General features: G+C 40.7%; 1 protein-coding gene across 3 annotated transcripts; it reads left to right on the plus strand.

Moving 5' to 3' along the window:
- Window positions 1–1,265: 1,265 nt before the first annotated feature.
- On the plus strand, window positions 1,266–25,475 carry LOC124050973 (mitogen-activated protein kinase-binding protein 1-like). Of its 3 annotated transcripts, none has more exons than XM_046373973.1 (34): window positions 1,266–1,453; window positions 1,570–1,740; window positions 2,920–3,011; window positions 5,436–5,495; window positions 5,621–5,678; window positions 6,717–6,887; window positions 7,031–7,168; window positions 7,732–7,914; window positions 8,839–8,999; window positions 9,931–10,120; window positions 10,869–11,000; window positions 11,095–11,282; window positions 11,364–11,455; window positions 11,548–11,673; window positions 12,110–12,180; window positions 14,253–14,374; window positions 14,521–14,596; window positions 14,680–14,791; window positions 14,908–14,971; window positions 15,302–15,412; window positions 15,547–15,710; window positions 15,974–16,014; window positions 16,996–17,196; window positions 17,327–17,472; window positions 17,620–17,759; window positions 18,442–18,633; window positions 19,235–19,301; window positions 20,260–20,403; window positions 20,890–21,068; window positions 21,387–22,007; window positions 22,090–22,177; window positions 22,280–22,368; window positions 23,336–23,421; window positions 24,496–25,475. In XM_046373973.1, exons 1-34 carry the CDS (start codon window positions 1,289–1,291, stop codon window positions 24,733–24,735), a joined length of 4,881 nt encoding a protein of 1,626 aa, XP_046229929.1. In that variant the 5' UTR covers window positions 1,266–1,288; the 3' UTR covers window positions 24,736–25,475. The 3 variants fall into 3 exon arrangements, with proteins under 3 accessions (XP_046229929.1, XP_046229931.1, XP_046229930.1); XM_046373975.1 differs by having other exon boundaries at window positions 20,893–21,068; XM_046373974.1 differs by having other exon boundaries at window positions 15,977–16,014.
- Window positions 25,476–26,017: the final 542 nt, after the last annotated feature.

Consider the following 26,017-nt stretch of genomic DNA (forward strand, 5'->3'; position numbering starts at 1 on the left):
TTCACAGACATGTGCAGCAGATGACACATGGTTGTGATAAAGAGCATCACAGAAATGTAATGAAGTTTACCACAATGATGTCAACCTTGTCAGCTATATGGTTACTCTTAGTGACTATTATGTTTTCATATATATTTTTTACTCTGTTGAAGGAGTCAGTATGATGCCAACTCCAATATGAAATAAGATTGTGGTTTTGCTGCATAGACACAGAGAGCATAAAGAGGTTTGAGGTACTGTAACATTTGATGTCAATGGATGATGAGGGACAAAATCTCCAGTCTTTATTTTGTCTCGTCGGTTTAACTGATATGGCACCAAATCGTAGTGAAAGTTATACTCTAGTCATACTCTAATTCACAGAGACCCAACATTTCCCGTCGAGCAAACCCTGGAGACTGTAGCAGAAAAAGGCTGTTTGAAACCTGGAAATAAAACAGTTTAGCTAATGCAAGCGGTTTGAAGATAACTGATTCTGAAAACTTGGGAAAATATTCAGCCTTGTGTGTTTGAGGCAAGTAGGATGATCATCTTCGTAACGGCACACACTATTTTGAAGGGCTTCCATATTTTGTCCTGCACCTTTTAGTTTAGTTACAGACTGTTTGAATTGGATTGGATTACATTTATAAGGAATGAACTAACAACTCTCTGTATCTTTAATGGTAAGTTTTTCTACAGTGATTGTGATTGGTCTGTGTTATCGTAAGGCGTGGACAATTTATTTTGACAGGAAGTTTTAAACGGGGACAACACGTGGTTATTTCAATTCAAATGACGTTTCACATATTGAACACAGCAAAATGTAAATAATGTCAGAACCTGAACATCAAATGTTAATGCATGATAGATAAAGTAGGACAGCATTTGTCAGGTAAACACCTCGTTTATACTGAGCAACTATGACTTTTATTTTGTTAGAGAAGAATATTTGAAACTTCAGTTATGTGTATGATATCATCAGCATGTCATTAAATCACAAACATCATGTTGCATTAAGGGCTAGTATCTGCAAATAAGACATTTTAATATCACAGAGAGCTCCCAAAAAGCACTTTCAATAAACAAAGAAAGCTGAAAATTGCTTTAATTTAATCCAGCATGCATCTGAAAGATAGGCATATAATTTTTTATCACCCAATCGGCAGCTACACAATGAGCCATGAGCCAGCCTCCATTCAGCTGTAAAAGACTGCCCACAGTCTCTCTCTCTCTCTCTCTCTCTCTCTCTCTAATCCTATTCAATCAATTAGGTACAACAACAACAAAAGCAATCATTGATGTAATCATGAGACCGGTGCATGTTGAGATTAAACTCCTGAAGTCATGCAAGCGAGCAGTTAAGCGGCGCGGTTCTCTTTCCTTCTCGGCTAAAATCGCGGCTTTGAGACAAGACGACATCAGTCCAGAAGTGGTGGGAAGTTGCAGGAGAAGTGCAGAGGACAACGAAAGAGTAAACCCACTCAAAAGATTAGTGTCCACATGTCCCGGCTGAAGGAACAGTGTCCGACTTTGTAAACCTCTGGTGGCGGGAGGATCATTAACAGGCGCTGATTCTCCTCTCCTCAGCCTGCAGGCACACTCGGCTGGTGGTTTGTCACAGCGGGCGCTCAGCAGTTCTCCGAGTCTGCGAGCAAAATGCCAGGCGATGGATTCACGATTAAAAGTCGCATCAGGAATTTGCTGCGTTCTCCATCTACCAAGAACAAGAAAAACAGGAGAGAAAATCTCACCAGCAAGGTATTCTTTTCTTTTTGTCAAAAAAAAAAAAAAAAGTTGAACAGGTTCACCACACCTTATTATAGATCCAAACACCAAAGGAAACATGGAAAAGGCGTTCTGAAAATGGTTAATAAATCAGTTACTGATGCTATGTAGATTAGTTATAAGTCATCAGTTAACACAACTTTTGGGTGGCCAGTTTGTCAAAAATTCTTTTGTGTGCATTGTGCATAAAATATATTTATCAGCAACGGTAATTAAGCATTTATTCATGGATAGCTAACATTTTTAACTGTATTATTACCATATGAATAAACACCAGCAAAATGTGTCGTTCACAAACTAGCAACCCAAAATGTATTGTTGTCGTTCTGAAAGTCTGATCAGTTAGGCCAGTAAATGATCTGTTAATCATAATAAAGGTGTTCCCTCCAACTTTTAAAAAAGGGACCCTTAAGTACAAAGTGATACTCAGGAGAATACATACATTTAATACATGAGACTAAAAACTCTTCTTTTTGATCAATTACTATTGTTATTTTATATGTTTTAGGAGAACAAATTCCAGACTAAACAATGGGACTTAACCACTGCTTTAAAATTCCTAAAACAGACACACACACACACACACACACACACACACACAGCTTGACTTACCTTCTGTCAAATCCTCGGTATAATTACTAATTTAACCAGATTTTTATTATTTTTTTGGTCTTTTACCCTTTTTATACTCCCACAATTTAATTACAATATTATACATAATATATTTTGGTGTCACGCTTATAATCTAGTATGAATGAATGGATGCCTGCTGAGAACCTTATCCACGCCCAGTAGTTAATCACAGAGAAAATAATTGGACATAGAACAAATGCAAGTGTGCACAAACTAAATAACTTACAAATCACTGTTAATATAGAGCTGGCCACTTTCTCAACTCAGAGTAATCACATACCTGGGAGATAATTGGTTTTTGCAGATACACCAGCAAAGCTGCAAAGTCAGTGGACCCTTAGCCACCGTCTTCACATGTTGTAACCAAATCAATCTATTTCTGTCTTTGATTCATTGATGAAGGTGCTTAGTTACATCACTGCTGGTGGAGTTTGGTATTTATCCCCTGCCAACTAACTCAACTGTCACTTCTGTCTGTGATGAAATCCTTAAAGAAGTCCCTGCTTTGTGTCTCTTCAGGTGACTTTGGAGAAGGTGCTTGGAATCACAGCGTCAGGAAACTGTGGTCTGGCCTGTGACCCCCGATCTGGACTGGTCGCCTATCCTGCAGGGTAAGAAGAAACCGTTTCTGCATTCTTATCTCAACATCAGACCTTTGACTTATCAACTCACCATGCACAACTTCCTTATCGTATCTACCTCACGCAGACGCTTAGTGTGCAAATTTCTGTGTGTGTGTGTGTGTGTGTGTGTGTGTGTTATCTCTGCACAATCTCAGAGGAACTGAGAAGGATAGCTCTGTGAGCTTTTTCATCATGTAAATTCCAAAGCTTCTTCTTATCCTGTCCTCAGGGAGACTTCCTTTGACTCTCCCAGTGATACACTGATGTAAAGAGTGTTAGGTAGTATTATTAATTTTATGCAAACACTGTGTCAACTTGCTCAGTGCAGAATTTAAAAAAAAACTGAGAGGTGTGTGCTGCTGCAGTTTAGAGGATTTAGATCTAGAGCGGCGATGCCTAGGGGCCTCAGTGCTGCTTCCATAGCTGAAACACACACTGAGCCTCTTTTGTGTTGTTTTCAAATCTTCTGACAAAGCTATATTGATACTAAGAAGGTCAATGGCTGTTTACAGTATTGTTGTGTCAAAGAATGCTTGTGATTTTGTGTTTGAACAACATCTGTGCGTGTGCAGCCATGGGCTTTCCTGTGCACATATGTGGGCGTGTGTGTGTCTGTGTGTGTTAGGATATCTGGGTCTGACTGTCATTTTAGCAAGCTTTATACTTCCCAAATTGTACACAGTCTGGCAATCCACCTGCCGTCTCAGTTTAAATCTGCACAAGCTGTCGTACCAGGAATGCAGTTTCCCGGCACAGAGCCAAAGAACAGGCAGCTCACAAACAGGTGGATTGTAGGGTCTTGTGCTGCTCTTGAAAAGGAAGTAAAAAGGAAGTCTTGCTAGTGGGGAACAACATAGTTATGGCTGGATTATATGAATATAGAAAAGCATAATCATGTAATAGGTGGATGAATCACATGGAGTAAGCAGTATAACCTAAACATTTCATGCAGCAAGACAGGGCTTTTACTTTGAAGAGTTCATATCACAACCAGTCAAAACACTACACACTACACTAACACTTACATTTATATTTACAACGAATGAGTTCATTTTTTTAACTGTAGTTTGTATTTTATATTTTGTTATAATTTTTCACAATGTTTTACTTAAAAGCAGCGCTTGGGGAAATACATTTGACACCACTCATATCAAGTTTGTATGGCAACCACCAGAAGCCAATTAGCTTAGCTTAGCATAAACACTGTAAGCAAGAAGAAGAAGAAGAATCAGCTTTATTGGCGGTATATATATTTTTACATACACACACTGAATTTGTCTTCTGCATTCAACCCCTCCTTGGTTGAACACACATGCAACACCCAGCAAAGTACATGCAGTGAAACACACAGGGGCAGTGAGCTGCCACTGTCAAGCGCCCGGGGAGCAAACTGGGGGTTAAATGCCTTGCTCAAGGGTATCCGCTGGCTAATGGGGGGGGGGGGGGGGTTCTCATGAATCATCATAATTCATAATTCATAATTAATCACTCCACCATACCCAATTTTTTCCTGCCCATCCAGTGGGGGAATCGAGCCAACAACCCTCCAATCACAGGCCATTACTCCAACCTCTAGGCCACAGCAGCCCCCAGCAACAGCTCACTGTCTCTGTTCAAAGACAGCTAATACCACCTGGCAGCACCCTCTGAAGTTCACCAATATAAGCTGTTATATCTCATTTGTATAACTGCATAATGTTATGCAAATTTTGTTACATCTGAACCAAGCCTGGCTAGCTGTTTCCACCTGTTCCCAGTCATTATGCCAGCTAAGCTAACTGTATCGTCATGTTTAGCACACAGGCAAGAGAGTGATATCAATCTTATCTAACATTAGGAAACAAAATATAAGAAAAGTATTTTGCTAATTGTAGAACTGTTCCCTTAAATTGTCAAGTAATTTCACTTCATTGATGCACCGGGTATCTGGTGGCACTCAGGTCTTTGAATCTAAGTTGTTATTTGTTACAAAGTTGCTACTTTGTTTTAAAGAAATTCTTAATAATAGAAATTCTTCTAATAGTCTTCTAACCTTGTACGACCCTCTAGCAGTGTTTTTAAATTTAAATTCTACACACCGTGAAGTACCCATCAGAGTTAATAATAAATATGTATTTGAATGGATGCCACAAGAGTCACAGTGAGTACAGTGAGTAAGAGTATACAGTGTATTTTTTGCTGTAATCTTCTGTAAAATATTATTCTGTTGTTCTTTAGTAGACTTGAAAAAATGTATGCATTTCTTGCAAACACTTTTACTACAGAGATACAAAGCACTTGGCGATTTAAATGCTCCACTTGCACTGAACTATTACCTGAGTACAGGGAATACATACCAAACATGCTGCTCTGTTCCATCTCATGTAAATGTCGCTCGGATGGTGAATTTTAATAATATTCTTCCTTGTGTAGGTGTGTGGTCGTCTTGCTAAACCCAAAGAAGAACAGACAGCAACACATTATCACTTCAAGGTGAGCTGAGCACAAATACAATCTGCATTTAAACAGGACAACTGTTTAGCTGTCAGAACTACCTAAACATGTGTCACACTGAGCTGTCCTTCTCTGTCCTTCTCTGTTTCTCTCACTTTTCACAGGAAGACCATCACAGCTCTGTCCTTCTCCCCTGATGGCAAGTACTTGGTCACAGGAGAGGTGAGCCTTCTTACTGTCCATGTATTCAACATCTTATTTCTGTTTGCATTTGGACTTCTATTTGCTTTCTGTTGTTTCTGTCTGCATGTTGTATTTAGCCAGTTGGAGCCTTCTAGATTGCTGTTTTGCACAGTGTAAAGGAGTCATCGTGTTTGATTAAGAACTTCCCAGCAGGATATCAATCTGCAGTAACTGAACCCAAAACTGAGTTCCCTCTTGTTCTTGCGTCAGTCCAGCATCTGCAGTTATGTTGTAGTTACAGTAGTTGTGTGTGCCTCAACACGACTGTCTTAATCCGCCCTAGCCAATCAAAGCCGATTAAAGACTTCTCCGTGTAAGTGGATGAGCATGCAGTAGTTGCCATGACGGCAGAGAGCAAAGTTCAAAAGACCATGAGCATAGGCTATTCTGCTGCCATTTTAAGAGGAACCAAATACAAATTTCATAGTTTATGAATCACAGTTGCATGGCTTTTATGATGCTATAAAAAGAGAAGAGTTTAAGATATTCTTGAGTGTAACAATCCGATATTGAAATAATGAAATATCCCTCCCACACAAATTCATTCACCACACACAAGCTAATTTACATCAAGGATAAGCCAGCAGCAGACATGTATATCTTGTTCATTTGTCTTTCTTTTTTCTCTCTTTCTACTTTGAATGCAGCTCATCCATTCAGTGTCCTTCAGGCTGCCTCTCTTCTCACCTACTGACTCTGACCTTTGAAAGGTCACTCCACCATATTAGAATAAGAGACACAAATAGCCTGCTGACCTTTTGATCCCTTAGAGAGAATAATGTGAACAGGTCCAGGGACATACAGGTCCAGGGACATGTCACTGTATACAGTGAGCAGAGGACAGAGAGGATTATCTGTTACAGAGCTGGTTGGCCTGACCAGTGACTGCTTTGTGTTGTCAAAAAAACCCCTGATGCAATATGGAACTTAAACATCAGCATGAATACTTTCTTTTTAACTATTTTCCCTTTATTAACTTCCACCCGCCCACACACATCTCTCTTTCCTTTCCACCAGAGTGGTCACCTTCCAGCAGTGAGACTATGGGACGTGGCAGAGCGAAGACAGGTGGCAGAGCTTCAGATGCATAAATATGGCATCTCGTGCGTGGCTTTTTCCCCCAACAGCAAATATATTGTTAGTGTGGGAAACCAGCATGACATGATTGTTAACGTCTGGGCGTGGAAGGTGAGTTGATGTCACTGTCGGCAACTGATTAGCTTAGCATAGCATAAACGGGGGGACACAGATAGAATGGCTCTATCCAGACATTTTGTACCTTTGAACCAAATCTGGATTTGAACGTGTACTATTGTGTTGTTCTCTTGCAGAAAGATGTAATAGTGGCAGCCAACAAGGTGTCCAGTAAGGTGACTGGCGTGTCTTTTTCTGAGGACAGCTCCTACTTTGTAACTGTGGGGAACAGACATGTCAAATTCTGGTACCTGGACCACTGCAAGGCTACCAAGGTATTATAAGATAATGATAATGATGTGTTTTATGTTAGTCGCAGCCTTCTCTTTGCTTTAGTACTGCTTGTGGAGATCTTTTTCTACTTTCAAAAGAATCTGTTTTCTGTCTAAACTTTTTAAACAGTATGAAAATTGTCCAGACATAACCAACTGGGAGTCAGAGATCCTATTTTTATTTTTTCAGGGTTGAGTGTCTTCACATCAATTTACTTCACTACTTTACAGCTGCTTACTGTTTAATCAAATAAAGACATGCTCAAATAATGAAGCGGAAAATAATTTAATAATATTAGTTGCACATTAAATTGCAAAATCCTTTACTTCTCATTTGTTTTTTCTTTGTCAGTTTTAAAGTTTGTTCTCATACTGAGAAGTTCTATTTTTAAAAAGGATACACATGCACACACAAAAAAACTGCACACTACGCACATTTAAAAAAGACTGGATGCTGAGGTTATGTCGACATCTACAGAAATAACAAAGTAGAATAAATGTAATCAGTATTTTGCTTTCACTTCTTCAGCCTGAACTTCATTAGCTAACTCCTTTGTGGTGTTTAGGCCAGTGCTCCTGTCCCACTGCTGGGTCGCTCGGGCCTACTGGGAGAGCTGAGGAACAACTTCTTCTGTGACGTGGCCTGTGGACGCGGCTCTACTTCTGACTCAACCTTCTGCATTACCTCCTCTGGCCTGCTGTGTGAGTTTAATAGCAAGAGGATGCTGGACAAATGGGTGGACCTACAGGTAAGTGACACAGGAAGTATTCAGTCCTGACAACAGGTTGTTTGGCTACCACTACTTTTAATTTTATTGATTATTTTGCACCATATCAGAAAGATGCAGGGGATATTGACTGGGCTATGTCTAACATTCAGCAGAGGGAACAGCTAGCTGGGCTCTGTTTGAAGGTTAAAAAGTCTGCCAGCGGCTCTAAATCTCACTATGTGTCTTTACACAGCCCAGGCAGGTTAGCTTTTACCTCTGTTTCTACTGTTTGTGCTAAGTTAAGCAAGCAGTTTCATGGCTGTAGCTTCATATTTGACACAGATATGAGAGTGTTGTTGATCTTTTCATCCAACTCTCGGAAAGAAAGTCAATTGTATTTCTGAAGTGTTGAAATATTTTTTTGAAGAATATTTTCATTTTTTTGTGTATTTTTTAAAATAAACGTTGCTTTTTTTTACTACCTGTGGTTGAAGTCCCAATTCTATCTTCTGAATAATCCTTTTGTGGCCAACTATTCCTTGAAAAGTGGACATTGACAAGCATGGTTTAAAAGCTAATTTTCATTAAATGTAGAGTATGTTTATGAAAGCATTACTAAGTGCTGTGCAACCATTAATGCTTATGGTCAGCATCCAGCTGTGGAGTTTAATCAGGATGTGAAGATGAAGGTGTGTGGGTCCTTCTCCTGCCTTCTGTCAGAGGATCAGAGAGGGATTAGCAACAGGGACGAGGACAAGTACAAGATGTGTTTGGAAGTATTCCAATAAGGACGCATTTACACTGTACTACAGCCTTCTGTAACCTTTATCATTACTAACAGACAGGATGGCTCTGGACTCACTTAATCATAATTTATTTCATTTGCAGGGATAGATGTTGCACATCTGTTAAGTGACCAAGCTGCATAATGATCTGATGTAACTGTTGTATCTTGCCTTGTAGACGGGCGTGGCCCAGTCCCTGTCTCTGTCTGAGGATGTGATCTTCTGTGGCTGTGCTGATGGAACAGTGCGAACCTTCAACCCTGTTGATCTGCACTTTGTCTGCACGCTACCGCGGCCGCACCCCCTCGGCTCTGACGTCTCGGCCGTCACAGAGGCCAGGTGAGGAAGAGCTCAGGGAGTAACACAGCCTTTCCTTGGCAGGGATCCAATGCAGGATCAAATGCTCTCTATTTATAGTGCACCTTGTCTCAAGTGGAAACATTTTACAGTCCAAAAAACTCCAAAAAATGTTTCTTTTGTCTTCTTGTGAGGTCAACTCAGAATCTAAACTCAAAGAGGGAACTCATAAAGGAGGCCATGAGGTCACACTGTTCTCTTATTTTTTAAAGCTATAATAATGCACTCACCTTAATTTTTTTGTTGGTTTTGTTTTCTTTTTACTGATTTAAAACACCCGCTATTGTATTCTGTAAGGCTTACAATTTATTTAAAAGTCTTATGCTTCTGCCGTTTTCCTGTACCCCTCTACTCTTCTGGCGCTGTGTTGTTTCTCAGTGTTGACTATTTGGCAACCCCAGACAGATCTCTTACCAGTTATCTTGAGATATGCTGAACACAACACAAAATGAACTTCACTCTTGTATAATATTTTACTGATTTACATGAGAAAAATGTCATAAGCTCTGTGATAATTAAAAGGTCTAAATACAACAGAGCAAAAATGATAAATTGGTGAATATTTTGAAGTGATGTTACTTAGTGGAATGTGTTATTTTAAGTAGGAAGTATTTTAAGCTCACTGTAAGTTACTAAAGTGTGCCAAATGCACACAGAGATGATAGGAGTAATATAGTAATATTACGTGGGAGTTAAAAGGATAAACTGTGAATTGTTATTAGTATTATTCAGCATTTATGGCCAGTATGATTATTATTACTGATTATATGTATTATACAGTGACTAGGGATGAGGCCCACAAACAAAGCTCCAGCCCACTAGGCCTGTCCTGCTCCTGGTACTATTTTCTTTAGAAATCACCTGTTGCTGTAATTCCACCTTTACAAATTTGTTCTAATCTCTTTCCCATCAGCCACCTATTTACCACTAAATCAGACGCCCGTTACCCAGACGCCATTGCTGTTACCTATGACCCCGTCAGCCACTGGCTCAGCTGCGTATATAATGACCACAGTCTGTATGTGTGGGACGTGAGAGATGTCAACAGGGTGGGGAAGGTGCACTCTGCCCTCTTCCATGCTGCCTGTGTCTGGGACCTGGAGGTAAACAGAAAAGAAGAATTGGATTATCAACACCTCTTAATCCACGCTGATGCATGTTTCTGACTCAGAGAATATTGGCAAATTGATAATTACATTGAGTAAATGTATTTAATATTGTTTATCTTATAATCTTACTTACACTATACAGACAGAAGTGTTGGGACAGTGACCTTTACACCAAAAGGGACTTGACATTGCATTCTAAATAGGCATTAATATGGAGTTGGTCCCCTCTTTGCAGCTGTAACAGCTTTCAGTCCTCTGGGAAGGCTTTCCACAAGGTTTTGGTTTGTTTCTGTGGGAATGTTTGCATATTCATGCAGTAGAGCATTTGTGAGGTCAGGCACTGATGTTGGATGAAAATGCCTGGCTCACAATCTCTGTTCCAGTTCATCCCAAAGTTGTTGGATGGGGTTGAGGTCAGAGCTCTGCGTGGGCGAGTCAAGTTCTTCCACACCAGACTCATCCAATCATGTCTTATGGACTTTGCTTTGTGCGCAGGGGCACAGTCATGCTGGAATCTTCCCCAAACTCTTTCCACAAAGTTGGAAATATAGAATTGTCCAAAATCTCTCTGGATATTTTGTCTACATAGTGTATGTGTGTGAGTTTATACCATTTTTACAACCAACAACATGCATTTGAAACTGAAAAGTGCAAAAGCTAATAATTGTTGTTTAACCTCATATAATGAATGTTCCCTAAACTCCCAACAAACTAAAGCTTCTTCTCTTTCCTCCTTTCTCAGATGTTCCCAGATGTTCCTGGAGAATTGGGTGCTGGTCTGTCACCAGGTGCATTCCTTAGTTGCTCAGCTGATAACACCATCAGACTGTGGCACATGGACGGCTGGACACATTCTCAGAACATCCTCAGCAGTGTGAGTATGGCTTTAAACAACATTTATGTTCCTGTCAAAACAAAATGTTGACATGTTAGAAGTAAACCATTCTGTGCCCCTCATTGCTCTGCAGAATCTCCTGAATATAATCTACATAGATGGAAACACTAGTGCCTTGCTGGATCCAGAATACACAACAAATGTGAATGCAGACAAACCAGGGGATGGACAGACAGCAGAAAACAGGACGGGCATCAGGACCATCTGTGTGAGTCCAGACGGCAAACACCTGGCATCTGGAGATCGCAACGGGATGCTGAGGTAGGACAAGGAAGATAAAACTGAGAGATGACTTACTGAGGAGACCTCCATCCCTATAAAACGTGAATTTCTTATCTGCAGGGTTCATGACCTCAGCAGCATCGAGGAGATCCTGAAAGTGGAGGCCCATGATGCTGAGATCCTCTGTCTCGAATACAGTAAACCAGAAACTGGTGGGTGTGTTTGCATGTGACTGTGTTAGTGAAGAATAGCTTTGTACAGGCTGTTTATATGACATGCGATTAAGTTGTCTTATCATTGCCAGGTCTGAAGCTGCTGGCCACAGCTAGCAGGGACCGTCTGATTCATGTCTTGGATGCTGAGGACGACTACAGTCTGGTGCAGACACTTGACGAGCACTCTTCATCCATAACAGCCGTCCGCTTTGCTGGTGAGCCACTTGAGGCTCTGAGACTGTCAACATCTGACAGATAATCTTTTCATAATCCTCACTTTCATCTCCATTCAGTCCCATACAAAGTCCCTCTTTTCTTTCACTAGTAGCACTGCTTGTTTAAATAACAGATGACAACTATAGATGTATAGTCAGGTGGAGCTGTGTTTGTCAAAGTATTTTCATGCTCTTGCTTTTGGATTTAATTAATTCATTTAGTCTACACTTTAGTCTACACACTAGTCTACACTTGAGACAAAGATTTGTCTCAAGTGTAGACTAAACAACCTCTTTGTCCAGAATTTTCCTTGGACTGTAATTCCTTTTAAAAGTTAAGTGTGGCATATTTTTTGTTGTCTTCCAGGTCTTAGTAACTCAAGATTTTTTAGAGATTTAAAAAACTAATTCTCAAATATTTGTCTTTGTTCTTCAGCCAATGACAACAAGGTGAGGATGATCAGCTGTGGGGCAGATAAGAGCATCTATTTCCGCACTGCACACAAGGTAAGACACGTCTGAGCAAGATTCAACCACAGTGAAACGTGTCTCTCCACAGGTGGGATCTGTTGCAAGATGTCCAATCAATGCACATATGTGCATAAGTGACTTAAGGTATTAATGTACTGACTGAAAACAAGTGACATATATCCAAACAAGAACTACTGTATAGTTTTTGTCGAGAGTAAGATGAGAAAGTGCCACTGTCATGTCTGTATACTAAATATCTAGCTAGAGTCTCAGCAGGCAGTTAGTAGACTGGAAACACAAAGAAACAGCTAGCCTTGCCCTGTCCAAACATGAGAAAACCTGCCTTCCAGCACTTCTTAAACTCACTAATTGTTAAATCTTGTAAGTTTATTCTGTACAAAAAGTGTAAAAAAAATATGTGTAAAAATGCTAAATGAAAATAAAAATGCTGCTAGCCAGGCTAAGATATTTATGAAAAAGGTATCAGTCTTTCCATCTAACTGTCGCCAAGAAACTGACAAACTGTATTTCCCACAGTGCCAAACTATTCTGTATATATGATAAGACTATTGTTTTCCTGTAACTAATATTTAACAAAAGCAAAATGCAATTTGAGGATAGTTTATCTGGCAGCTATTTACTTGCTACACCCAAAATCATTTCCAGAACTTCTCATCTGATCTTTCTGGCCATTAAAGATGCAATGAGTAGCTAATCTTGGTTAAGCAATCTTTGCTGCATCATTGCTTTTGACTCAAATTCTTTGTTAATTCCTCATATTAAGGACGCATTGTGCAGACCAACAGTAATATAATCTGTTAAGCTTCTGTTTGTGAATACAACTCTACAGCATGCGCCGAAAAAAGAGCTTTTGGGCTGCAAGTTTTATAACTAAATGCGATGAAGGACACATCCTGCTGCAGCCTTTCCTCTAGATTTGCTTCTGGGTTACTGGGACAATTTTCTTTTTGGTCAGAGTTGCGTAAATTACATTCTTGTCAAACTTGAGACATGATTCAGGCCGCTGCAGTGACTCATGAATGTTGTGGAGCACAATAAACAAGGGCTTGTTAGTCCACAGTGAAACTTCTCCACAGCATCCAGAAACTGAGTAACCATTGTAGAAACTTGTTGTGACAGGCCTGTGCTCTCTCTTGGAATGTAAAGGAGCATCGTCTATGTTGTCTGCCATCGTTATATGTGTTTTAAAGGATTCTAAATTAATCATTATAGTCTTTTCTGACCATGTGTGTATGATTGGCTGTGCAAGCACTAATTTTCTGTGAACTAAACTAAATGATATGACATAGGTCAAATTAGGTCTGTCTAGTGTATTCAGCCAGCGTGACTTCAGCTGAGGCAAATACTGCATGTTTATGCTTTTTATACATTTGTAAGCGTATCAGCCATGTGTGTATTGATATTTATTCAACCTGATTTCGGTAACTTTTAGATATCTGAATGCACAGGCCATGTCCAAAGAATACAAATGCATGTAATACGTTGCAACCTCTACGACTTTTTTATATTACAGCATTAGCTGAAAGATAAATTATAACTACTGCGTTTCACCTAAAGTTTTGGGTATACACAAAATACATTGGAAAAAGAGTCAGAAAACGAAGAACATGCAAAATATAAAGGTTGAAGTTCAGTGAAGAGGAATATTTTCTAGAAAAAGCCATGTGTGTAGTGCCATTGCCACACAGCAACAGGGTTCCAGGTTCAAATCCTGGTCTGGGTCCTTCTGTGTGGAGTTTGCGTGTTCTACCTGTGCCTGCATGAGTTATAGAAATAGATGGACTTAAGTTGCTGCACAGCCAACTGTCAGTTAGTTGTAATGTTATTTATTTATTTATTTACAATTTTTAATATGAATCCATGAAAGATACTCAAACGGAATGACATGCCTGACATGCCCAACAGACTGTGTACCAACTTAAATATGAAGCTAACATGACTTTGATACCATAGGTTATGTTCTAAATCTTCTGTACTTCAAATTATTTAACGTTTCCCTGAGTTTCTCTGACCTTTCCATCTAAAGCTAAAGCTGCAGCAACCTCCCTTCTCGGCACAGAGCTGACAGTGTTTCCTGTTTTTAACAGACTGACAGGGGATCTGAGTTCAGGCGTTCCCATCACCTGGTGAGTAAGTCTACACTGTACGACATGAGTGTGGACCCCACCTGCAAGTACGCTGCTGTTGGCTGTCAGGACCGCTGCATCAGGTGAGTATGTGGGCACATGTGTGTGTTTAAGATAAGATCTATAAGATAGGTCTTTAGTAGTCCCGCAAAAGAGAGATTCTCATAAAGGTCTATGAGTTTCTGAAGGTCTATGAGCATAGCAATGTTTTCTTTTCTTCCCACTACAGGATTTTCAACATCAACAGTGGCAAACAGAAGAAACTTTACAAGGGATCATTGAGTGAGGATGGCAGTCTTCTCAAGGTAACATTTTCCACAACAGTCCACCTGCCTTTTCCTTCTTATACATACAGTGTGTTGACTGTAGAGCTCTTTTGTCCTGGCAGGTTCAGCTTGATCCGTCAGGTCAATACGTGGCCGCCAGCTGCTCCGATAAAAACATCAGCATCTTTGACTTCTACACCGGGGAGTGTGTCGCCACAATGTTTGGCCATGCTGGTAAAAGAACACACACCTGCTGGGAGTAAATTATACTTACATCGCAGTAGGGGATGGCATTGATCACTTAACATTGCCTGGGAGCATTATACAACATCGTATTGTTTGTTTTGCAGAGATTGTGACTGGGATGAAGTTTACCAGTGACTGCAAGCATTTGATTTCTGCATCAGGGGACAGGTGAGAAACATTCCTTTGTGTGGATTCATAGTAGTAAATTAACAAAATCTATCAAATAGGATATTAAAATTCAGGTGCATTTGTTCAAAAAAGTATTAGATCTGTATTCAAGAAAAGCTCTAATAACAATGAGATACTCAAATATGAATAGCTCACGAGAATAAAATTTCTGTAAGAAAACAGGATTGGAGCAGCACCCAAATTAAAATCAGCTTCACCCTCTGCTGCCAGAGGAAATGAGCGGGGAAATGTGTTTGTCGACAGTTTCCTCAATAGTCAAGCAGAAATGAAATGTTGAATTTTTAATGCCTGAATGCTTTTATCTTCCAGCTGTATCTTTGTGTGGCGACTGGCTCCCGAGCTAACAATCAGCATGAGAGAGAAGCTCTGCCAGCTCCGCCAAAACCCAAACACACCTCCCTGCAAGACCTCCAGTCTTAGGTGACCACACACACACACACACACACACACACCATGTATTCATTGATTACATTCATTCAGTAAGCCTAGAGCTGATGATGAAGTACCCATTTCAAAGACAATGCTCATCATTTTGTCTGACTGTGTTACTGCAGGCGGGAGGTTTGTAGTGCCCCCACTCTGAGTGGTCTGTCCTCTGATAGTGACCGCGAGGCTGAGGAGGAGGATGGGGCAGAGAACGATGACCACCACGACCCAGAAGACATTGCAACCATTACCTCCTCTGCCTCCGACAGCAGCCACGGAGAGGAGGACACAGGTGCTGTTTCATGATGAACTGAATGAGAGTACAAACACTCTAATCCAGGTGTTTTTTTTAAGGGGTTCAAGTGTGTAGCTGTGACTACATGTTGTCCATTTGGGTGTAACCACCTGTGTTGGAGAGTATCTGCTGTCTGTAGTAATCCTGACTTTTATCCCTCTGCAGAGGGCAGCTTTTGATAGTAACAATCCAAAGATCAAACAGCTATTATTGCATTATTCTTATTCTGAAACTTCTAATTGTTGTGCTCTTTTATACAGCAGGTGGCTCAGATGAAGGACAGGACTGGGAGATGACAAAGGTTGGTGGTTATATTTAATGTAAAAGGACTGTTAACATCCATCCGTCCAGCCATTAACAATACCTGCTTTGCCTCAGATTCAAAGAAAAATAAAAAGCAAACACTGGAAATCCTTTTTAATGGTTTTGTACTGGAAATATTATATGTAAAGACTATTAATTGTGAAAGCTGTCCCATCATTTTTTGTTTGCATCTTGCTATTCCCATTGAAATGAACTTGGCTGGCAATTCCAGTATACCATTTCAGCCATAAATGAACCATTTCATGATAAAATATTAATTTAATCCAAAGGAAATGTGATAAACATTCTTGATCTTTTGTTTTGAAGGGCCTCTTATACGTGAACGTGGGTGTCAGTGGGGTGCATTATGTAATATTTTTCTTTTGTGTGTTCTTGTGTGTGTAGAGTTTTGATATATTTGTACTCCCAATTACATCCCATTTATTGGAGGTAAATTCAAATTTAAATAACAGAACCAGAAAACAAACAGTACACGTTTCCACTTATTGCTCTTCCTGACAAATAAACCAATGTTGGTAACAGCAGGTAATAATCTGTGCTTTGAGTATATAAAATGGACAGTTGATGAACAGTTGAGCTAATGCTCCACGACTGCCTCTTTCAGTTTTCTGTCAGTACTTCAGAGGGACTGAATGGTTTAAGGATTTCTGGTTTCACTCCATCACACATAAGATTAAATCCTCTGTGATGTACCAGAGGGGAAATACCCTCCTGCTGAGTCTTAAAAGTGATACAAAGTTGTGTGAAATCCATTCTGAAATACACAGCCAGAGTGAGAGCACTAAAAACTAGATCACCCTACCTCCTCTCAGATGTGTACATCTGGAAGAAAACTGCCACTTTTTGCACATGTCATGAACTGCTGCATGATATTTCTCATTATTACTATTATTTTTTTTACAGTAGAAATCATGGTATAACTGTGGGACTTTCTGAATCTCCTGTACATCATTTTTAGCATGGAGTCGTCGACCAAGTCACTCCTGAGTCTTCTAGGCGTCCTCGTAGGCGCTGGTCCCGTCGTATGGGCTCTCTGGAAGTTATGGTTAAATCTATGCTTGACCTCAGGCAGCTGGAGACCTTTGCTCACAAGAAAAACCCCAACTGTCACCCTCATGACAGAGTGAGACAGAGCACGTCCAGCCTCCAGGAGCCCACGGTATGCATAGATCTGTGTCTAAGAGAGAGAGAGAGAGAGAGAGAGAGAGAGAGAGAGAGAGAGACAGAGCTGTTCATATGGCTCCATGTGTGTGTGATTGCACTGCTATGTCACCTATCATTTTCCACAGATGCAGTTGGAGGATAGAGCCAAGAGGCATCGGCCCTGGCCGCACGCTGACTGGCTGTCCTCTCACCCTTCCAAGGGCATCAGGGGGACTGATGGAGCTGTGCTGTACCCCGAGGAGAACATGGACAGTACAAGTCTACAGGGCAGGTAAATCCCCACTCGGTTCTCATGATTTCACTCAAGCAATCACAATGACCACTGAGAGAGAACAAAAGTACTTTTCTATTCTTGTTTTAGTGTTTCCCTCCCACCTCTGTTGCTCATTGTTTCCGCCTCTCTGTTGTCATACTCCAGTGATTATATGGTGAAGGAGCAGCACTGCAGGAAGCAAGGCCGAGGGATCCGCATTGACAGCCAGGAAAGTCGCAGCCCAGACAGTGCTTGCTCTCTGGGCTACGACAGCAGGGAGTCCAGCCTGGATCGTGTCCTGGATGGTGAGGTCTTACTGTGATGACAGCAATAAAAGACATCATAACAGAAACATTTAAAGCAGTACACAATTATGATGTTTTTGGGGTTTTTTTTGCATGAGAACCCAAGGTCACAAAAGTGAGGATTAGTACTTAGAGCCACTCCTGTACAATTGCACAATTTGAAAACACTTAAGACCCTTTGACTGACATTACTGTATGCTTCTCTTTTACCAAGACTGTACAGATTTCATCAAGATTGGACCATTTTTTCTACAAACAAAAGATGCCAAAATCCCACATTATTTCTTCACATAGTGGCTTCACTGAATGTTTTTTCATCTGTCTCAATTTCTGATTCAAGTTAAAAATGTCTTCTCAAAGTGTGCGGAGTACTGGATTCAAAGTGAAAAGCTAAAATGTACATGAAAGCCACGATATCTCTACACCATACAGTAAAGCTGGGACCCGGAAAGAGGGATTTTAGTACACAGAGACTAGGATTTTTTTCAGTTTCAGACCTGATAGAAATATGTCAGCTAATACTTTCACATAAGCCTCAGTGTTCTTGCTGGTCATTTGTTAAGGATTATCTGGTACCTACCTGCTGGGTGCAGTGGATGTCCCAAGGTCAAGGAGGGTTTGGATCGGGAATTTCTCTCTCCCTTTTGTATCAGCTGTACGTTTTCCTCCTCCACGCTTTCAGATTCTGCAGATGTGGAGTCCCTGGGCCAGGACAGCTCTGATGAGGAGAATGAAGAGAGGGAGAAAGAGGAGCCAAAGGCAGAAGTGACAAGTATGGATGAGGCTCTGAGGACAGTGACTGGCACTACTGACCGAAGTCAAGAAGATTTCCTCAAGCAGAACTTTGAAACACTGGCAGAGAGCTGCATTTTGGGTAAGAAAAGTCGAACACTCATGTGCAACTTTATAGGAGTAGTCAGACTTTTGGGGGAATATGCGTATTCTCTTTCATGCTCAAAGACTCTCATGTCCCTGTGCTAATTATGAAGCTTCAGCTAGCAGCTGCTTATCTTAGCATGGAGACTGTAAACAGGGGGAAACAAAACATGGTTCTGTCCAGCACCTGTGCTTTTCCTGAAGTACAGGTGCTGGCTAAGCAGCCTGGCAAATTCATGGTGGTTGTAAGACTCCAGGATGTCACTGTGCCCAGTGAAGAGGTAGTTTGGAATATAACCACCTACAAAAAACACAACTTGTTGTTTTTAGACTGACTTTTTTGGGTGTGTTAATCAAACCAAGTATGTTCTGTTAATTTATGAGCTTTAGAAGGAGGGTAGGGGAATTTGCTTCCTTTTGGTCAGAGCTAAGCTGCCAGTTTTCTCCTGTTCCCAATCTTTATGCTGATGGTTTCTCATCCACTTTCTGTTTCCCTTTCTTTTTCTCTCTGCGTCGCTGTGTGTTTTCCCTGTCTCTTTCTCTGCCACTGTCTCCATTTTCCTTTTTATTGTTTTCTAACGCTTGATGTCCGTCCACAGCTGAGCAGAGCACAGTCCCAAGGCTCAGTATGTCTTCACGCTTCCTGGCCAGAGGACATAATAACAGGTATTGTTGACCACTTCAGACCAGTGTGGACTCACAGCTATAATTACAAACCTATGTGGACTCACGCACACTGCTCTGCTACACCATCTGTGCACCATCCTGATCTAGCCAAGCTGTTGGTTTAAAATTACATTGTTAAATATGGTATGGTGATCTTATGTGTGTTGGAAGATTGTCTTTTACCCTCAGAAATTTTTACCTTTTGTCTATATTAACAATGAATACGCAATGAGGCATTTAACAATAAAACTCTGCATGATTTAAGGAATAGTTTTACATTTTGAGAAAAAATAATAATTAGTTAGTTAGTTACTTAGTTGGATACCATCCTCCTCATATGTGTACTCAAAACAAGTAGCTGGAGCCATCAGGCAGTTCGCATAGCTTAGCACAAAGACAGGCGGATGGCTAAAACTACATATTTATCATACATATTTTTGCTAAATATGTAGACCATAGTATGACCGACTTACACTTACAAACTCTCTGTGTTTTTTGAAATATCAACCTCTTGACAGTAGAGTAAATATGTTGCTAAAACCAGCAGCCTTTTAGCTTAGCTTCGCACAAAGACTGTAAATAGGGAAACAGCTAGCCTGGTCCTCTCCAAACAGAATCAAACTACCAGCATCTTTAACGTTCAGTAATTATATCTTATTTGTTGAATCTGTACAAAAACCTAATTTGTAAAAACAACATGTTGTGGTTTACTAGTGTCAATGAGAACATTACACGGCTGTCTACTGTTTCTCTTCTTGGTGCTGAATTGTTGGCTCAAGCCCTGTGTGTAGTGTATAGATGTGGGAATGGCAACGTTCTCTTCATCTCACTCTCTGCGTGAGATCAAATAAACATATTTCCTTATGTGTCCAACAATTGCATGAGCTTAATCTAATGGAATGCATTCTGTATTTCACTCACCTGCTTCCCTAACCTTGTAATACCCTTTCTTTGTTAGGGGCATGTCTCCATTTGACATAGTGCATGGAAAGGAACAAGAAAGCCACTCTGCTAAGCCCCCTGTGTCGAAAGTTCGGCCTTTGATGGAAGGCAGCACAGAAGACAAGACTCCTGTGTCCCCTGGAAGGAGCGAGGGGCCAAAGTAAGAGGAAAAGCAGAAACTGCATGGGGTCTATTTTTAGACAAATGATCCTTTGACAGGCACACTGTATATGAATAGATGCAAAAGATCAAAAAAGCACAAAAGGTACTCTGTTTGTGTACAGAATATCATAACAAGGCCAAGAAATGCAATATAAGACATACCCGACAAGCAGGACTTTCTTGAAGTCACACAAGGCTGCAGAACATTTTTATATTGTTTACAACCAATAAATTTCTCCTGTTACTTAATGATTAATAATGCATAAATGTAAACAAAAGCAGGGAGTAACTGAACTCTCATTAAGCACATGCAAATAGATTTGACCAGTCTACTGCAGTGTAGCCTAAATGTTGAACAGAAAAAAAAGAAAATGAAAACCTAAACTGACACAACAAATGTTCACTTATGTTTCTTATTTTTGCCATTTCTTTGACTGAATTGTTGTGTGAGAAATTATCTTAAAGCTGCTCTGTTGCCTCTCAGCAGGTTTGATGCTTCAGAGAGAGACTGTGCTGCTATTCTTAGACCCCTGAAGAAGAAGAAGAAGAGTTCAGGGTCCCACCTGTGGAGGCTGTCTAACCCTCCATGCAAAGCTCAGCTGCCGTTGGACAGAGCGACGTGTTTACAGAAATCACACTCTGTCCAGAACCTGGCCTCAGACTGTACGAATCGTCATCTTTGTGTTCATGTATTATTTTGTGTTTTCTTCCATTAGTTTATGATTTGGGCTATCAGTGTACTACATAAGCCCCATTAGGTTTATGTTGTGTTCCCTCATGAGTGCATTTAAATATAATTTGCATGGGGATTTTGTGTAAAATTTGACTTTGACTTTGGATAATTACCTGGATATAACAATAATTCACTTAAGTGAAGTCATCCAGCTATTTCATAACAATTTGACACAACACGTACAGATATATTCCTTTTTATTCTCAAAAAACAAGCCATATTAATCCACTTTTACATTATTTCTCCAGCTCCTCACTCACCTGCGCCCTCTAGTGACCGAAGGGAGATGTGCAAGAGACCTCAGCAGCTTTTCCTGGGTCATGACACTTCCAGGCCATCTTTCCACTTTTCTTCATCCTCCTCTGGGTCCCCACAGTCTCCGCAGTCCCCTCTACCCTGGGAGAGCCCGAAACTTAAGTCCCAGCACTCATACATGAACCCCACTGCCAGCTCCATGGCCAAAAGCAGCCGCTCCTCCTCACTGGGGGAAGGCATCCATTTCAGCACTCCACCTTGCTCCCCCTCTCTCCCCAAGAACAGGAGGTCATGTGGGGAACTGGAGGCTGACCCTCCTCTGCTCACCTCGTCTCCTGTTTCTGCTCTCCCCTCTTCTGTCTCATCAGCATCATGTCTTCTGTTAAACAGTTCCTCAGCAACTCATCCCCACCCCACAGCTACAGTTACACCCAGTCGTTTTACCCAGAATATCCCACCCTCTCGCATCCCGCTCCCCAGACAGCCTCTGAGCCCACGCCGCAGCCTCTGCCTGGAGGTGACGCCAAGCTCAAGTTGGTCTGGCGGTCCAGCGGAGGCTACTACTCATACCACGGAGTCTGGATGTCAAATTACACCTGCCGCGGGAAGTCAAGGTTAGACAAGCGGACACATAGTGTACATGTGACACAAACAGATTGCCTGTGTGTGATTCTCAGTATATTTTGTTGTCTTCAGCACTGGTCAGGAATCTGTCTCTGAGTTTGGATTCTTCTTTGCCAAATTCGCTACCAGTGAAGCAGAAGAAAGGTTCGGTTTCAGAGAGGTACAGTTTACACCACTTCTAAACATTTTAACTACATTTTGTCTAAGGTGTTTCTATTGGAATCTTTCAATCTGTCACTCATCTCTGACATTGTCCCTCCAGAGCCAAAGAGCCAGGACAGGTGGCTGTAGCCAAAGAGTGCCCTCTGGCGCTAGAAGAGGCCCACACATCGAGTGCTGACCCACAGCCAGGTCTGTCTTCCCACAGCTCTTATTAACCTGTCAGTCACCATCGCTCCTCCTGTTCTTCACTGCGTCTCTTCACACTCCTCTGCCCTCTGCCTGTCTGTCAGTCTGATTGTGTGCCATTACTATAATAAGATAATACAGTAATAGCCTATGTTTTTTTAAGACTGAAGGTTTTTTATTGCCATATTATTATAATTTTTGCACAGTGTTGGGTTGCACAGTGAAGTAAAGTTGTAGGTCCTCAATGCTGCACACACAGAATGCTGTACATATAAATTATATATTCATATGTTAAATAGCAATATAATATAAACAATAAAAAGGCAATAACTAGAACTAATTCCATAAAAGTAGCCCTCGAGGAAGAGAAAGTCAATTGTATTCACAAATATTATGAGCACTTACATATACAAAGAATTACCATTTAACATTATGCTCTGATGTAAAAATCCTCAGTTAGCTGAAGTGCCGATTGTTTTGCTGGCGTTGCTCACTTACTCTGTACATAAAGGAATCCAACAGAGTTAAAATGCTGCGATGAATCTTGAAATAACTTTTTCATCCCGTTGTTCACGCTTCCCTGCCTGCTGTTTTGCAAATGATAACCCCCTCATAAAGGCAACAGGCATCAGCTTGAAAACACAGAAACCATAAATGCCATTTAGTGATATCCAGTCCACATTTGTACCTACAAGTGTGTTTTGGAGGATATAAACTGTGAAATCATTTTTCTCACTTTCACAGCTCTTTGGCTTTGTGCAGCAGCCTCGCCATGTGCTGTTTCTTTTCTGTCAACAAATTAATTCTTGTTTTTCTTTTAATGCTCTTCGACCTTTTACTCAACATTTACTCACTCAATAACTGTGAGCGAGACTGTGCAGTACTGTTTGTGTGTCTCTGACATGCAGTATTCTGCGCTATACTTAAAAGAGTCCTCTCTCTCTCTCTCTCTCTCTCTCTCTCTCTGCAGATCAGTCTATCACCTTGGAAACTTGTAGGCAGGCTGTTACCGAGCTTCACAACAGTCTGAGGAAAACCGTCATGCTCTACACTACGGTCAGTGAGTGTGTGTCTGTGTGTGTGATAAATGAGAAGGAAAATATATCAGGAGGAAAGACAGGGAAAACAGAGAGATGGGGTCGATTAAAGAGGAATAGATGAAGATAATTTATCATGCATCATGCATACACCTGTTAACGCTGCCACCTTCATGGCAAGGGAAATCCTTATGAATTAGCTCACATTTTCACACCTATGTTTTTACTTGACTACAAAGCTGAAACATTACACCCATTAATGGATTGGGTGATAGACAGAAAACAGTTCTGAGTTGTTGTTTTTTTTTAAGCAAAAATGCCCAAATTTCACATTTCCAGCTTGTGAGATGTTTGATTGTATTGTTTTTATTTGTCTTATATGATGGTAAGACTAAATATTTTTGACTTCTTGTGTGACAGAACAAGTAGTTTGAAGATATCAGTTTGGGTTTTGTGATGCACATATTCATGGCTCCCCTGATTAAAAATGTCAGAATCTGTACATAATATCCCCAATTCATCATTTGGTGACCATCAGAAGTCCAAGGTGAGGTGTTCAAATGTCTTCTGTCATACGATGAACAGTCAAAAACCTGCACTTTTGAGAAGCTAGAACCAGAAATTGTTTGCCATTTTCTGCATGAAAAATTACCTAAAAAATAAATTACTTATTGGAATAGTTTTCATTCAATTTCTGTTGTATGACAATTTGTCAAACAAATTGTCAGGTTATTTCAGGACTAAACACATTTCACTGTTTTGTAGTTTAACACTCATTAGTGCCAACTATGGTGGCTGAGTGGGCTCCAATTGGTTGTGCTGTCTGTGTTTGCAGCACATTTTGTTGTCAAAGTGATGAAGATCTTCTCTATTTGCTTGTGATTTGTGTCAGTTTGCATGTGTTTTCTTAAGCCATAGCACGTTGAGCCACCGAATGTAACCCTGCCTGATACACATATGTTTGAGCGCTGGCTGGTTTATCTATAGTCTGATCAAACAGGGACAAAACACTGACAGACCTGCCTGTATGTCTGGTTGCCAGCCTGTCTCACTCACTGGCTGTTTTTCACATGCATGTATTCATTCAAACCAGGTACTACAATCTGGTCAACAGCCCAGTGAACATCACCAAGAAATGAGGAGCATCCTGTCTGAGACCCTGATGACAGTCAAGGCTGAACTGGACTCCCTGCCTCACCCCACCTCACAGTGTGAGGGGCCCCAAGTGGAGCAAAAGGTTAAAGACGGAGGAGAGAAGGCGCTGGCTCTGCTGGAGCAGTATGCAGAGCTGCTGCTGAAGTCTGTGGAGAGGAGACTAGATACTAAGACCTGAGGAGCTGGTGTTTGCTGTGTGAATGTATGCACATATGGTAATAGGAGCCAGACTCATGCACATACAGAAGCACTGTGAATTCCGCATTTTTTTATTTACAAAGAGATCTTTTGGAAATTTATTCATGGGCTGAATGTGGATGAGATGTCATTATATTTGAAGACGTGACAGAAATGAATGTTGAGTATTATGCACTGATAAAAGAACAATTAAATGTTATTGCCTTATTTTTCAAGTTGCCATAGCTCTTTTTTGTCTGTTTTCCACTTTTAAAAATCAAATTTCATAACCAGAATAAATTAATTAATTACAAAGGGAGAGGTCAGAATGACAAAGAGGATGAACTTATATGAAGAGCACAGAATGTCAAAAGGGTCACCTGTGGTTCTGAGCACTGTTTAGGTGATTTTGCTGAAGATGTTATAGTAAAGGTTAAGAAGTCTAAAGCCCCGTTAGCATCTCCTAGAGGCTACAGGGTTCATTATTCCAAAATATAAAAATTAAAGCACAGAAAAATATTATCTGGTGATCTGGAGTTTGCATGTTCTCCCTGTGCCTGAGTGGATTTTCTCCGGGTACTCCGGCTTCCTCCCACAATCCCAAAAACATGCACATGCGCATGCACTTGCATGTTACTGTCTTTCTTTGTGTGTCAGCCCTGAGACTGGCAACCAATCCAGGGTGAAACCCACCTATAGAAAATGGATGGATGAATGAATGAAATTTGCATGCAACACTCATATTTTGGCTTACTGAATACAGATTTCAACCCATGATGAGTCTTCCACTGGGGGAGCTGAAAATATCCAAACCAGTTTTCAGTGAGGCCAGTTATAGAGATGATTTGCTTCAGGCCATCTGTGGCTTCAGGCCACAGATGAACTTCCCTTGGCCTCCTAATAGTGCAGAACCACTTCTTTTAGGTACTGTCCAGACATGGACATATTTGGGATTGAGGTTAGATGAAGTTCAGCTATGGTGTTAGGGTAGAAATGGTTATATTGCTGCATGAGGTGTCAGATGATAAACCCAGGAAGGTATTTTGTTTTCAGTTCATATTTTTGTGCCAATTGTGTCTTCCTAATTGCAGTAAGTAAGCATAACTTAAGAGCAGTTTTAATGGTTTGTTATGTGTGATCATAACTAGTTTGTTAGTCTATGCCCATTATGTGCATATATGCAAGTTTTCACAGAGCTCATCAAAATGTTCTACTAGGATTTTATATTCCTCTGAAGCAGATTTTCCTTCTGTTACTGTGATACAGTCTGAAATTGTTGAGCT

Source organism: Scatophagus argus, chromosome 19 (genome assembly GCF_020382885.2).
Source record: "Scatophagus argus isolate fScaArg1 chromosome 19, fScaArg1.pri, whole genome shotgun sequence".
Lineage (NCBI taxonomy): Eukaryota > Metazoa > Chordata > Actinopteri > Scatophagidae > Scatophagus > Scatophagus argus.